The sequence below is a fragment of the Astyanax mexicanus genome, chromosome 1 (genome assembly GCF_023375975.1).
Source record: "Astyanax mexicanus isolate ESR-SI-001 chromosome 1, AstMex3_surface, whole genome shotgun sequence".
Classification (NCBI taxonomy): domain Eukaryota; kingdom Metazoa; phylum Chordata; class Actinopteri; order Characiformes; family Acestrorhamphidae; genus Astyanax; species Astyanax mexicanus.
The window spans coordinates 45,433,084-45,447,642 of NC_064408.1; the positions used below are offsets into that span (position 1 = coordinate 45,433,084).

The following is a 14,559-nucleotide window of genomic DNA, read 5'->3' on the forward strand; positions in this document are numbered from 1 at the left end:
GCTACAAATGTATATTTAAATGTTAACTTTATTTTCTTTTTCATATATTTCTTATGTTTTCATTATATATTGCTATATAAGTGTATGGAGATATGAGTTGTCAGTTATATGGCCCAGCCTTATGGTCAATGCAGATTTTGAAATTAGTCATAAACTACATGCATTACACTGCTAGTAGGGGTATGCCATAGCATATCGTACGCAATAATATCGCCAACATTTTTGAATATTGTGAACGATATTATACCCTGAAATATCGTGCCATATCACCAACCACTAATTATCACATCAGGGTACAACTTTTTTGCTGTTTTTAGCAGAATTATATATAAACTTGAGGCAGATTATATATCTGTCCAGTATCATTTAAGTTACTTTAATCCTAGATATATGGAGTGTATTATTATTAATATCATGACATGGATCATTGGGTTTTGTTACAAGTCTGATCTTTTTTTTTTACATCTCAGTTATTGCTATGCTATATCATATTGTATGCAGTAATAACATTTAATTTTCATTTTGTTGCAGTAGTGTATTTTTGATGTATTTTTTTTTTTATTCAGTGTTTTGTCATATCACCAAGAGTATTGTTATCGTGAAAATACCATGAAATATCGTGATATTATTTTAGTGGCATATCGCCCTCCCCTAACTTCTACCCTAGAAAAGTAAGGCCTGGTCTTCAGCATTAAATGACTCAGACTGGGGGTTATTAAGTCTAATCTAATCACGTCACGCTCAGTAAAGAAGGGCCTCCGTCAACCTCCATTCACTCCGCGCTACTACAAGTTCCCTGTGAGCGGACTGCGGTCAGCAACACTTCAAGTTAGTTCAACAATCGGTTGTTGAGTTGTTCAGTAATCTTGCGTGGAGTGAGAAGGAACGAGTTCCTCTATTTGGCATGAACATCCAGGCTTGGCGTGGGCGTGCAGCTCCGAGTGTGTGTGATTGAAAGCCATCGCTGCTTGCTGTTCCCTTTAGAGGCCTGAGAGGGAAGTGCTGCTCTCCTCAGGCAGACGCACTGGAGGAACAGGTGAAACATTTCATTTCCCTAAAGAACCGCGCTATTGTCCCTGTGAGGAAGCAGCCGGCAGCGTAACTCACCACAGGAGAAGTGCCTCAAGACACACACACACACATACACACACACACACACAAACAGCTCGTACAACCACTGCTTGTACAACACAACACATGTACACCACCACTCACACAACACTTAAATCACTATTTTCAAAATCATATAAAAGTAACTTGTCTGCAGATAAATAAGCATTTAAAATGAGTAGAGAAATCAGCTATTTTCTTTACTACTGTGAGGGGGGCTGTACAACAGGGTAAAAAAATCATATAACATTGCAATACACAATATTTATCATCATATTTCCCCAAAAAGAAAAAAATGCATTAGTAGCTTATTAGCAGTTTCTTTAAAATGCTAATTTAACACTTCATTTATTTCAAAAAAGTGATTTTTATTCAAAATGTGCTGCACTCCATTCAATTAAACAAGCCTGAATACACTATTTGTAATAAAATAGTACAGTACAGTTGGTCAGTGTATTTTTAAGCACTGAAGAAATCCATGATATACTTAGAAAAGCTTAGAATTAATCACAATGTTAAATTTATCTCAATACGATAAATTAGCACCATATTGTTCAGTTCTATTAGTAAGGTATGTTATTTCAAATACCTCAATTAACTAAGAAATATAAGTGCAATGTAAAAAAAAGAGCCAAGGGCTAAGAGGGGAGTGTGAAATGACTGAAATGAGATTGGTAGTCTAAAAACGTATTAATAAAGTTGCTAAATAAATAAATAAATAAAAAATAAAAAAGAAGGGAAAGTAGAAAATAAACATCTGCAGATCATGATTTAACTGAGATAATGACTGATTACACTCACATTCACAATGAACAGCAGATAAGATTACTATTCAGAAAGTGATCAGAAAAAGATAGAGAGGGGTTAAAAAAAGAAAGTGAGAGTGATTAAGAGAGATAGACACTGAGAAACAAAGGGAGAGGTGGAGATAGAGAGAACAAAAGAGGGAGAGAGAAAGAAAAAGAATGGAAATGATTTTATGCAGGTGTGTGAAATCAACACTCCACATAATCTACTTTTTCCCAGACCACCCTTCTGTTATTCGCCTCTTAAAAAAACATGCTTTTTACAGTGTGTGTGTGTGTGTGTGTGTGTGTGATAGACACAGTGAGACAGACAGGAGGATAGAGAGAGGGGCTGTAGAGAGAAAAACAGAAAGGGTTTTACAGTGGAAAGAAAGAAAAAAATGAAAAAAGAGAAAAGAGTTAAAGAAAAAGAAAGAAAAAAGTAGTAAAAAGAAAGATGAAAAAAGAATCCAAGAAATCATGAGAGATGTCTGAGAGAGAAATTTGGTATATTAATATTATGTGTTGCTTTAAATCATTAAACAAAATCAAAGAAAATTATTAAAAACGCCACAATATTATTAATATTAATATGAGACGTGTGTTTTCCTCCCTCAGCCTGAGAGCAATATCCTCAGTATCATATCTGTACAGTGGTCTCAGTGATTAAAGTGTTGATAGTGTTGATTGTAACTATAATAAAGTAATGAAGTGAAATAAAGGAACTGAACACAGAGCAGTTAAACAGAGTTAAACAGTAAATCCAGTGTGAAGGAGCACAGTTTACACACAGGCGGGTAAATTTCACATTCAACCCCTGACTTAAAGAACTGAGCAATTTTGTGATGTGGCTCCCTCTAGGGGGCAAATTACCACACATTATTCCACAAGATATTAAATTACAAACACAAAAACCATCTAGAACCATATTAATAAAAGTTTTTTTGAGAAAGAAAGAAAGAAAGAAAGAAAGAAAGAAAGAAAGAAAGAAAGAAAGAAAGAAAGAAAGAAACGACAGAAGTCAGACACAAAGAAATTATAAAAGAAAAGAAGAAATAGAAATGATGAAACTTAGTAAGAAAGAAATAAAGAAAATACCTGTTTTACTAAGAGGTATTTTTGGAGATGGAGAGAATAAGAAAGAAAGAAAGAAAGAAAGAAAGAAAGAAAGAAAGAAAGAAAGAAAGAAAGAAAGAAAGAAAGAAAGAAAGAAAGAAAGAAAGAAAGACACAGACACAGAAATAACAACAGATGGACAGACAAAAAAAGAAAGAAAGAAAGGACAGACAGAAATAACAAAAGACTTTACATTGAAATTATGAACGAAAGAAAAAGAAATAAATTATGAAAGAAAGAAAAAGAAATAAATTATGAAAGAAAGAAAAAGAAAGAAATGAAGAAAGATATTCAGACAGACAGTCAGAAAGAAAGAATTAAAGAAATAACGAAAGACAGACAGACAGAAATAAATAAATAAAGAATTAAAGAAATAACGAAAGACAGACAGACAGAAAGAAATTATTAAAGAAATAACAAAAGACAGACAGACAGACAGAAAGAAATAAAGAATTAAAGAAATAACGAAAGACAGACAGACAGAAAGAAATTATTAAAGAAATAACAAAAGACAGACAGACAGACAGAAAGAAAGAATTCAAGAGATAATGAAAGACAGACAGACACAGACATGCAGACAGAAAGAATTAAAGAAATAACAAAAGACAGACAGACAGACAGAAAGTATTAAATAAATAATGAAAGACAGACAGACAGACAGAAAGAATTAAAGAGCTAACGAAACAAACAGACAGTCAGACAGAAAGAATTAAAGAAATAACGAAAGACAGACAGAAAGAAAGAATTAAAGAAATAACGAAAGACAGACAGACAGACAGAAAAAAAGAATTAAAGGAATAACAAAAGACAGACAGACAGTCAGAAAGTATTAAAGAAATAATGAAAGACAGATGGACAAAGTCAGTCTTTTACCCAGAAGAAAACATCAGAATAAAATGTACACCGCAGATCATTCTGATTATGTCTAAAGGGGTTGAATATTTCTGCAAGTCGGCTAAATAAAGGCTTCAAATGCTGACTACACACACACACACACACACACACACATACCAACACACTATCATTTCTTTGCGGAGTTAAATCCTGTGAGGTCACACTCACTTGGTTTGAAGACTCTGTAAGCCTTTAACGGAGATTGAACCATATGGCAGAGCTTTGGTTAGCTCTCGTATAGCTTTTGGGGTATCAGAAATCCTGCTTTCATACTTATTAAAAAGTGCCACAGCCTAAAAGAGCATCCTTAAGCCACCTAGCATGACTGCAAGCACTATGGCTTGTCTGCGTGTGTGTGTGTGCGTGTGTGTTTGTGTGTGTGTGTGTGTGTGTGTGTGTTTATATGGATATGCACTGCTTAAAAACCTTTCCAATTCCCAGAACACTATTTTTTTTTCTTTTTTTTTAAATGACTGAAACATCTTGGGAATTGAAAGTAGTGTATCTCATCAGCATCCAGATATTTTTATTAAATCCTACCATAAGTAGGAGCAATGCTTTAGTTTCTGGACGCTTCTGCTAGTTGTAATGCCCTCAATTTTGATAAGAGAAGGAAAAACATGCACTAAAACCAAGGAGCAATATGCTTAACATCATAATAACACAAGGCACGTGTCTGGAGATCTTGTAGAGCAATTCCATTTTCAAGGCACAAACCAGCTGTTTTTTCCATGCTAAAACATGTCTTGCATGCTAATTGTTAGTTACTTGATGACAAAATTGGCTTCACGGCTAAAGAAGCAACCTTCTGACAACAGTTCGGAGCAGTTTATTTATATTTTTTATGCACATTTCATTGCCTTTACTTCTTCCAACACACCAGATTTCTCATCTAATTTGTTAACCTGTTTGTTGACCTACCAAAAAAATGCAGGTCAAGCAAATCTGCTTATTTAAGATGTCATGAAAAAAGCATACTCTGATTTGTAATACCAGAGTAAGAGCTAGACATCTAAAAGAGAGACTTGTATTATCTTAGTGTAAACTCTTAACCCGAGTATTCTGGATTTTTGAAAACAGAAAACAGACCTTGGTAATGCAAATAAGTAAGCAATGTTTAACACACAGCACCCACAAGTTGCTAATGTAGTCAGAAAACCAAAATTATGACTTTCTATACGATACCTCCCTAAGTACTCAATGGCCCAATCTCATTTCACCCCTTAGCTCTTACCACTTACCCCTACTCCTCTGTTTTGCGCGTGCATGCCGAGGGGTAGGGGTGTCCTGATTCGTGTTAGGCTAGAGGGGTAGGGGCGGAAAAGTTGAGCTTGTTAACCCTGGGGTTTCATACGGAGATTTTTATAATTTAGATAATATTGAAACATAACATTGCAGTTTGGTTTTAGTTTTTGTTTTTGCAGGGGTTGGTTGCAAATATGTGAAAAAATGTAACCATTTTCACATTGCATGTTGATTACACTAATTGAGGCATGCAGAAAAAGTTTCACACTAAAAAAAATACTTCTTTTCCTAGATCTTCAAACCTTAAAACAGGTCAATTTGACCCAGAACATAACAGGAGGTTTAAATAGTGCAACAGAAGGCAGGGGCTGCAGCATTTGCAGGTGGAATGGGGGGAAAAAAAATTTAAATAAAAGCTAGTCAAAGCTCATTTCAGCTCCCCTTAATAGAGGAATTAAGGAATGGACAATAATAATTAATTTCTCCACTATCTCCCCCCTTTCTGAAGGCATACAATAAAGCCCTAAAATTAACTAGTTAACCAGCAGCTAGATTACTGAACTTTAACACGTTATTGCTTGAAGGGTTGTACCAACTCTTAGTGTAAGAAGAAGGAATACACTTGAAAAGAAGGGGTAGGAGTAAGTGGTAGGTCCAAAGGGTGAAATGGGATTAGGCCAATACTAAAACAGAAAAGATACCACAGCAAAAACCTAAAACATGGGAGCATTTTTGTTTTGTAATAATAAAAGAAAAAAAATGAAATGTGATGTTTACAATTCATTTCAAGTAAGAACATAAGAAGTTTTTGGATTTTTTTTGATCGTCACCTTGATAGTTGATAGTTTGTGAGCTGAGAAAATCTGTGAAAAATACGCACAAATTATGTGTATGTGTTAACTGAATTACTGACAAGCTCAGATATTCTTCCATAATCAGATTATGAAAGGCAGTTAAAAGCTCTCACTGCTTCAGACCAAACATTCAGATCACATTGACAGAAGGACGGACTAACCTGGTGCACAGAACATCTTACTGACGGCGTCAGGATCACATGACTCCTCTACTTCATTCCAGCTGCAGAAATACGTCAACTCTACATGACCTGAAGGGAGTGAGAGAGAGAGACAGATGAGTGACAATGTGAGAAACAAAAGGTGGACTCTTGAACACTCTTTTATAACATAAGATAAAATCCCAACGGTCCTTTACATGCCACCTAAACAGCTCCCTCTACAAGACCTCTAAAGACGCAGTTTATTTCGCACAGATATGTTCAAAGTCAAATACTTCAAGTCCTTTAAGATGTGAAGTGGAGGACACCATGGATCAGACCTCCTTTCATGGCTACAAAGTCCAGTTCTGATGCTCACATGTTCACTGTAGGCAGGGGGGGCAGGGATTGATTGGCGTGGGCAGTCTAAATGCTGGGTCATGCCTACTGCAGACGCAGATGTGGAACACCACTTCACCATCACTGACGAGTGTGTTTGCTAAAACTGGCACACAGCCACAAAAGGTGAGGGCATGCATGTGTACATGTAGCCAATAAACAACCAAAGCTGTTATGCATCATCATGTAAGTATGTATGAATCAGCATTAACAGTGTGATGAGGCCATCAGTAAACCCTTGTGGACTAATACTACACTACAATAGCACTACTGCTGGTTAGTATCTTTGCTAAACATGTGCATATAGGTGAACTTTAGGCATCCAATAAGGTCACTGTTAAAATGTGTGGCTTGTTCCTGCAGGGGACACTGTCGGGATTTAGAGAGGCTCCATCTCATAGCAATTTAGCAATTTAGTATTCATCCTGCCCTTCTTCTTTATTGTTCTTACATAAACTGTGGAAACTGATAGCTTAGCTACCAACTAGCAGATATAACATTGCATGTGAAACAACTGGGCTAAGATAATCTACTACTCATCAGTCTACAAAATATTACATACTAAACAATACTTTTCTGATAAGAACTCGAACTGAAAAGACCATTTATTCATGTGTTTTTTTATGCTTAGGTTCATGTTTACCTTGAAACCAGGTTTTAAAAATCATCAACACCCCTGAAACCTTCCAGAAATAAAGTATTTCTCATAGAAAATTATAGCAATAACACATGGTAAGTTATACATGCGTTTATTTCTCTTTCATGCATATTTGGAACATCACAAAAACTGAAAAAAAGCCCAAATTGACTTCAAACTTCAAAATTGAGGGCAACCTCAATTTAATAGTTGATTGCACAAAATAACATAAATCAATCACATCCTATAACCATCAACAAGCTGCAACTGGAATTGCTGGTATTTTCAAACCTCTTCAGCGCTTTGTTTCCATACATCTCTGGGTACTTTTTGAAGTATGTTTGGGGTCATTGTCCTGCTGCAAGACCCATGAACTAAAATACAGACCTATCTTTCTGACACTGGGCCCTACATTGCCCCCAAATTATTTTGGTAATCTTCAGATTTCATGATGCCTTGCACACAGTGCCAGAGGCAGCAAAAAAATAAAAAATAAATAAAACACAACTTATATACTGTATTTCAGTCTCAGTAAACAGTAGAATGATGTGCTTTACCAAAAAGCTCTAGCTTGCTCTGATCTGTCCACAAGATCCAAGAAGGTTGCCCCAGAAGGATTTTGGAATTCTCACAAACATTTTGGTAAACTGTAGTCTAGCTTTTTAATGTATTTTATGTGTCAGCTGTGGAGACCTCCTGGGTCTTCTGCCATAGTCTTTCATTTCATTCAAATGTTGACAAATTGTTTGAGTTGACACTGATGCACCCTGAGCCTGCAGGTCAGCTTGAATTTCTCTGGAACTTGATTGGGGCTTGATTGCTTATCCACCATTTAGACTATCCTGCATCACAACCTTTAATTAAATTATCTCTACCATTGAGGTTTAGTGAGAATATGGGTTGTAAACTTCTAGGCTATGTTGCATATTATGAACAAAGAAACATCAGGATCTCAAGAGACTTGTAACCTTGAGATTGTTGATATTTGTCCTCAGCCAGTTGTCTCCAACCCTTTCTGTTCTCTATGCTTAGTATGACAAAGATTAAATCAACTTCTCTCCTTTTTATCTGGTTTCAGGTGTGATTTTTATATTGCCCACATGTGTGTTTAAACAAGCATCACATGCTTGAAGCACAGTTATTTTCCCACAGTTTTGAAAAGGTGCCAAATTTTTGCACGACCCATTTTGGAAGTTTTGTATAAAATTATATAAATTTTGACTTTTTTTCTTCTGTTATTTTTTATGTTGTTCCAATACACACACACACACACAAAAAAAACATGTGATTACAAAACGTGTAACTGCTATTTATTTTTTCTTTACACTTTCGTTCATGACTGTAAATTAATACCACTTAAAATAATAAATATAAAAAAAATTGCCTACATTGCTATTTTATCAAAAATTGCATTGATAAATGTTGCAAAACAAAGCTTACATTGCAGCACTTGTTGTAAGTACAACATGCGCTGCCTTTCTTTAGCAAAATAAAACCAATGCACTTAAATCACCAGCAACTGTGAAAGCGAGAGAGGGTAAAGGAGAGAAAGCAAAAAGAGATAACAGAATGAATGAGCGAGAGGAAGAGAGCAAGACAGACAGGAGAACAGACCGACGGAGAGGAAGAGACGAAGCACGAGAGTAAATGGTTTGGCTAATTAAGCTGAAAGCTACCCCACATCTCCACTAAAACACAGCCCGACAAAATTACAATCTGCTCCCAACATGAAATGAATCTGCCCCCACCGTTTTCTCTCTCTCTCTCTCTCTCACACACACACACACACAAACACACACACACACACACACACACTCCTCTGAATGAGGGAGCCGTAATTGCTGTGGTTTGAGTGCTAGCAGTGTGTCGTTGGCAGCAATGCTGTTATTAACCACTGGACCCTATTAGCGCTCTGATCTCTGTGCAGGGGATCTAACCCTGAGAGGGGGCACGGAGGGTCAGATATATCACTAACAGCCCAGATCACACACATGCATAGATAAGTGATGTAAAAGCAGGAAATGCAACAGATTTCAAAACACGCTGCCAGCAGTGTGAGAATAACTAGCATCACAATATTAGCCAAAAGAGTAGCAAACAATAATGATAATAATACAATTCTCACATTCCAAACACTGCAGCTCAGCAAAGGCATGTTTGGGGGCCCAAACCACTTATAACCAGATACATGCATGTCTGAATAATCTCTGATTTGATCTGAAATGCTTTCCTGTGTGGTACTGAAATACATACCCATATACCATATATGGCATTGTGAATCAGTCTAAATGGCCAGATGGGAATTCTTAATAATAACGTTTTTTTTACAGCAAGCTCAAACAAATCCACAGCGCTGAGCTCAGCTTTCAGCCACTGCTTTCAGGAACTGCTTGATAGGTTCTGTGATGATGGTAAAGATGAAACCGAAACTTTACGTGACCCCGCCCCCACAAACGGTCATTATGAGCCCGTGCTCGATTTAAACAGCATATTTTATTAAAAAGTAGAGTGTTAAAACTGACCTTTTAACTTCAATTCTGAATTTTTTAAGAAAAATGTTACATGCAGTGTGCTGTGCTTTTCCTGAAATCTGCGCCCCCTCATAATCGAAAGTGAGTAGTAAAGCTGGGCGATATGGATCAAAACTATTATCTTAACTTTTTTTTTTCTCTGAATGGATTTCTATTTTTTTTTCATCCCATAAGGTAATAACAAAAATACACTTCTATCAAAGGTACTTTTGGCACTTTTATCTTTCAGTGCCATATCCTGTATATTACAGGAGCCTAGTAATTCAATCAGCATTTTATGTCATTAACAACTGAATTGCAACTTAAATTACATCAATTATAAATAACAGATTATCCAAATAATTTTTTTTTTTTTATTATTATCACTAAATAAGTGAAAGAGGAAGGGGGTGAGGTAAGCTATGTAGAGACAAACAGGAAGAACTGTTGGTGCTGACTGGAATGCAGTATAGTCTATATCGATATAAATTACATTGTCTCATATCTCTAATGAAAATATATCAATATTTCTTAAAACCTCAATATTTCACTCAATCCTAGTGCGCAGCATCTGATGCCAAGTTCAGACTACACAACGTTTTTGTCCCTCACGATGTTCACCATGTCAGATTAACCAGTTATCTTCGTTTTGTGTCGTTCTTGTGGGACTGGCAACACTACATGTTAGTCACCGACCAATCATAATCCGCGTCCTTGCGTGAGTTCGTAGGTCATTGCGGGAGAGAAGCTTAGAATCTAACAATCATTGCTACAGAAGCCCTTTGCATGATGGAAGCTCTTTTGTGCTCAGAAAAACAAAAAAGAGGGAGAAGCGACTGTGGGCTCGTTCCTGGGTGACCCAAATGGACATTACATGCTTTTTGTACTCCAGACTGAACTTGAGGTATGGTAAAGATGTAACTACACGGAGCTTTATCGCTCGCGACACTGAAATTCGGATCCGACGCACACAATTTGTCGGCGGTAACAAAATCGGGTCAAAATCGGGCTAAAATCGTGTAGTCTGATCTGGGCATAAACTGATTTGTGGAGCTTTCAAATGTGTGATTATAATAATCTACCTTTTTTACGATAACAGTGTAATTTTACATATTGCTATATTGTAATCATGACAAAATCGCTTCATATAAAATAAAAATAGCATGCATCAAAAATGTGCATCACAGACATCACAGGGCTGAAAGATGAACTGTAGAGAACGGTATTATCCGGTTAATGAGGTTAAAACCTTTACTCTCTTTTTTTACCTCAAGGCATATTAGTCCTACACATATGAACTGCAGAAAGCATAAATCTGCAGACTGAGCTGAGCTGATGAGAATCTTCCTGTGCTGTAGAACTGAGTGGCTGTTGAGGTTCCTTGCTCCAGCTCCGAATTTCCATCTAGAGGTTGGACGAGGAACTGCAGCTTCCTTTAAAGGCTAAGCACCAGAGCTGCAAAGCTCGGAGGCTTCTAAACTACAACTAGTTCAGGTATTTGGATTATGGAGATTAATAGAGGTTTTTTTATAAATTATATACTAGCTAACAGGTGTCTTAAATAGCTCACTGAGAAATCTCTAATCTTTGTTATTCACTTAGTTACAGTTAGCTAGCTAGTTAACATAGGTTAGCTAACTAGACTAGCTGACCTAGACATGCGTTTACGGTTTACGCTCTGCTTTTGTCTGTGTGGTTTGAATAAAATGTCAAGAACACATAACATCATTGTCTGTTTTATAATTTGCAGGCTCTTTTCAGAGAGTCAGATCCCAGTACAGTCTACAAAGAAATAGATAATATTAATTCTGTAGAGTCTCCTCCACAATCAATCCAAATCTGTCAAAACAGTGTTTGACAGCGGAACTATTCACTGCTTTTTTCCATCAGTGATCTGAGTAGGTCTTTCTGGAATTTCCATAGCAGTTTGGGTTTTTCTGTCAATTTACTTGAATTCATAGATTTTAAAGTAAATTAAATATTTAATTTTCATTTTTAGCTTACATTTACATTTACATTTTTAGAAGCTAAAAAATGTGAAATCTTCATGGAGGCCCTATGGATGGATGGCTGGATGGATCCTTTATTTATCCCAAAAGAAATTTAGGAATGATGTTGCTTTTAGCTTTTAACCTTGCATCTCCAACAGTGATACACACACAGCACTGCCTAACTGCTTAGCTCTTAACTCCTTAATCAGACCAGCTAAATCAGAGGAATATAGGCTGATCACCGATCGTGTATTTTGGCTGGAAATCGGCCAATACTAATACATAGCCGATCGATCGTCCCAACTCTGGAGTTTATTACATTACTCATTCTGTACGTATTCATCACTGTGGGTGTAATCTATATCAATGATACGCTGCTGAACCAGAAATTCCAACACAAGGCAAACAAACATGGGGCCCTCCTTGTTGCAGGGCTAAATAAGGTAAATAGACCATTTAAAATAAAACTGTAAAATAATTATATGTGCTCAAACATTTTTTGATTAATAATATGTGACATGACATGGCTTCTGTTTACAAATCATGTTTTTATGTAAATATTCAAGCCTGACAGTCCATCAAAATAAGTCACTGCGATTAAGCCAATCCCCTACAAATATTTATTCTAAGTAATATGTATCTAAACTTTTACTGTATTTATTGTGCTCAATATTTTAAATAGTGTCAATCAATAAAAAAATTAATTAGATTAATCACAACAATTTTCTTTGAGTAACTGCAATTATTCACATTTGTTCTTTTTAAGACGCAAGTTTTTATAGTGGATATTTAAATGTACATAAAAGAATGGATGTAAGAAATGTAAAATGTAATAATATTTATATTAGCGGTGTCAATTAAAATATTAGTATATACCAACGTGGGGCGCTGGAACAAAGAATGCATGATAAATATGATACAAGAAACTTTTTTTTTACTTTATGGTGAACATCTCAGCTTGGTTGTAAGCTTATCTGAATTACAATTTAATTAGCTGGGTATAAAAGGGCACATTTTCACACATGTAGTTGGTTTTAATGGTCCGGTTCAGTTGATGAATTCGTTTACTTGGAGTGTTTGGAGCTTGAAGCACCAAAAACTATGTAAGCCCATTGTCTCCTGTGATTGGTCAGAACTGTCTGAAGTGGGAGCAAGGAAGTAAATATAGGGAGAAAATTCTGTGTTCCAGCTCTTATATCTGTGCAGTGTGAAGCTCCTTTAATGCAGAACGCAGAAAATTTGCCTCTGCAAATTAACAGTAACAGCAGTGTTTGTTCATAGCTGTATATTATCTTCAGATAACAGCAGTATATAAGAAGGGGTGGTGCAAATAACGGGGGAAGTTGGGGTCAAACTTGGTGGCGTGATTAACTGTGTTAAAAAAATAATAACACGTTACTGATTCTGCTCTGGCTATTATTAAGTATCATAAGAATGTCAAGGCAAGAGGATTCTGTTCATACCTCTGTGATCCAGCAGTATGTTGTTAGGGTTAAGGTCTTTGCAGATAACACCCTCCTGATGGAGAGCATCCAGGGCCAGCAGCATGTCCACGGCCCAGCTCCTGACCAGCGTCTCTGGGATGTGCGTGTGCAGCGCCACCTCGGCCAGCTCGTCCAGCTCACGGAACAGTTCTGTGACGCTGCGCCCCTCTCTCTCCACCCGAGCCCCTGTGATCTCCGGGACCTCGGACCCCGTTTGTGCAGACAGTTTCAGCAGTGTGGGGCAGGCCTCGGTCCTGGGGTCGGTGGAGTGCAGCAGTTCAGAGAACTGTGGTAATGGAGTGAGTGAGTTGGAGGGAGAAAGAGAGCTTGAAAGTTTGTTAGGCACAGCATTACTGCGAATAGAAGGAGGATCCGTATTGGAATCTTTATCTAAATTAGAGAAAGCAAGCCCGTCTACCTCATCATTATTCGCCTTGAGTGACAGGTCTAGCCCCGCCTCCTCTCCCAGCTGCAGCACGTCAGGTTTGCCAAATTTCGGAGAGGGCTTAGCTTCTACTGCAAAAGCCACGCCTGCTGCCACAAGCTCCTCCTCCAAATCATCCACGGTGACCCCAGTGCCCCCTCTGACTCGGGGCAGGTTGACTAACAAGTCAGGAGGCCGTCCCTCGTCCTCCACCATGGCGTCTTTGAAGGAGATCACCGGTACAGACTCATTAGAACCTTGATCACTGTCGAAGCGCCAGAGGTCCGTCACGTGACCTTTGACCTCCACAACCTCACCCACCTCCAGAGGGTCCTCCGTGACCTCCGAGCCCAGGTCAGAGGTTGAGAACAGGCCTCGGGAGAGGTCGGCGCTGTCTTTGCTGTCTATACGGAACAGCTCCATCGGGGAACGTTTGGATCGGTCCAGAGAGTCTAGAGTATCCAGAGTGCGCGGGTCACTAAGATCCTCATCCTCTGTGAAGAACCGCAGCTCCTGTGTTGTGATTGGAGAGCACAAGCTGTCGCCGCTTATCAAAGAACGCGTGCGGGACAAGGACGTAGCTGCGGCAATGCCGGAACCCTCGCCTGCGGTGATGCAGGAGTCTTCCTCCGCCTCCTCAGCATCCTCCTTCTCTTCGTCACCCAGAGTCCCGGGTTCTATCTTTTCCTGCAGTCACAATTAAACTCAATTTAATTACAGTTCTTTAGGAAATGAATCAAGATCTTTTAAGGAAACAACTTCACAATTATTCAATTTAATTACAGCTCATTAACAAGTGATTTATTTATTATTTAAGAAACTGCTGACTAGGTCTGAATTTGACTACAGTTCTCTAGGACATTATAAACATTTTAGGAAACAATGTACAGTACATTTGAGCTGATTGTAGCTTTTGTTTTTGTTAGTCATTTAATAACTCTTTCTTAAATTATTTACCGTGATTCAAATT

The 14,559-nt window shown here is 37.6% G+C and overlaps 1 protein-coding gene across 1 annotated transcript in view; it reads right to left on the reverse strand.

Moving 5' to 3' along the window:
- Window positions 1-14,559, reverse strand: part of rps6kc1 (ribosomal protein S6 kinase polypeptide 1) — a 59,729-nt gene that overhangs the window by 15,529 nt on the left and 29,641 nt on the right. The window contains exons 13-14 of the mRNA XM_007229959.4: window positions 13,145-14,276; window positions 6,166-6,255 (exon numbers count right to left, since the gene is read on the reverse strand). Of these exons, the coding sequence (XP_007230021.3) occupies window positions 6,166-6,255; window positions 13,145-14,276 (1,222 nt within the window). The remainder of the gene's footprint in view (window positions 1-6,165; window positions 6,256-13,144; window positions 14,277-14,559) is intronic.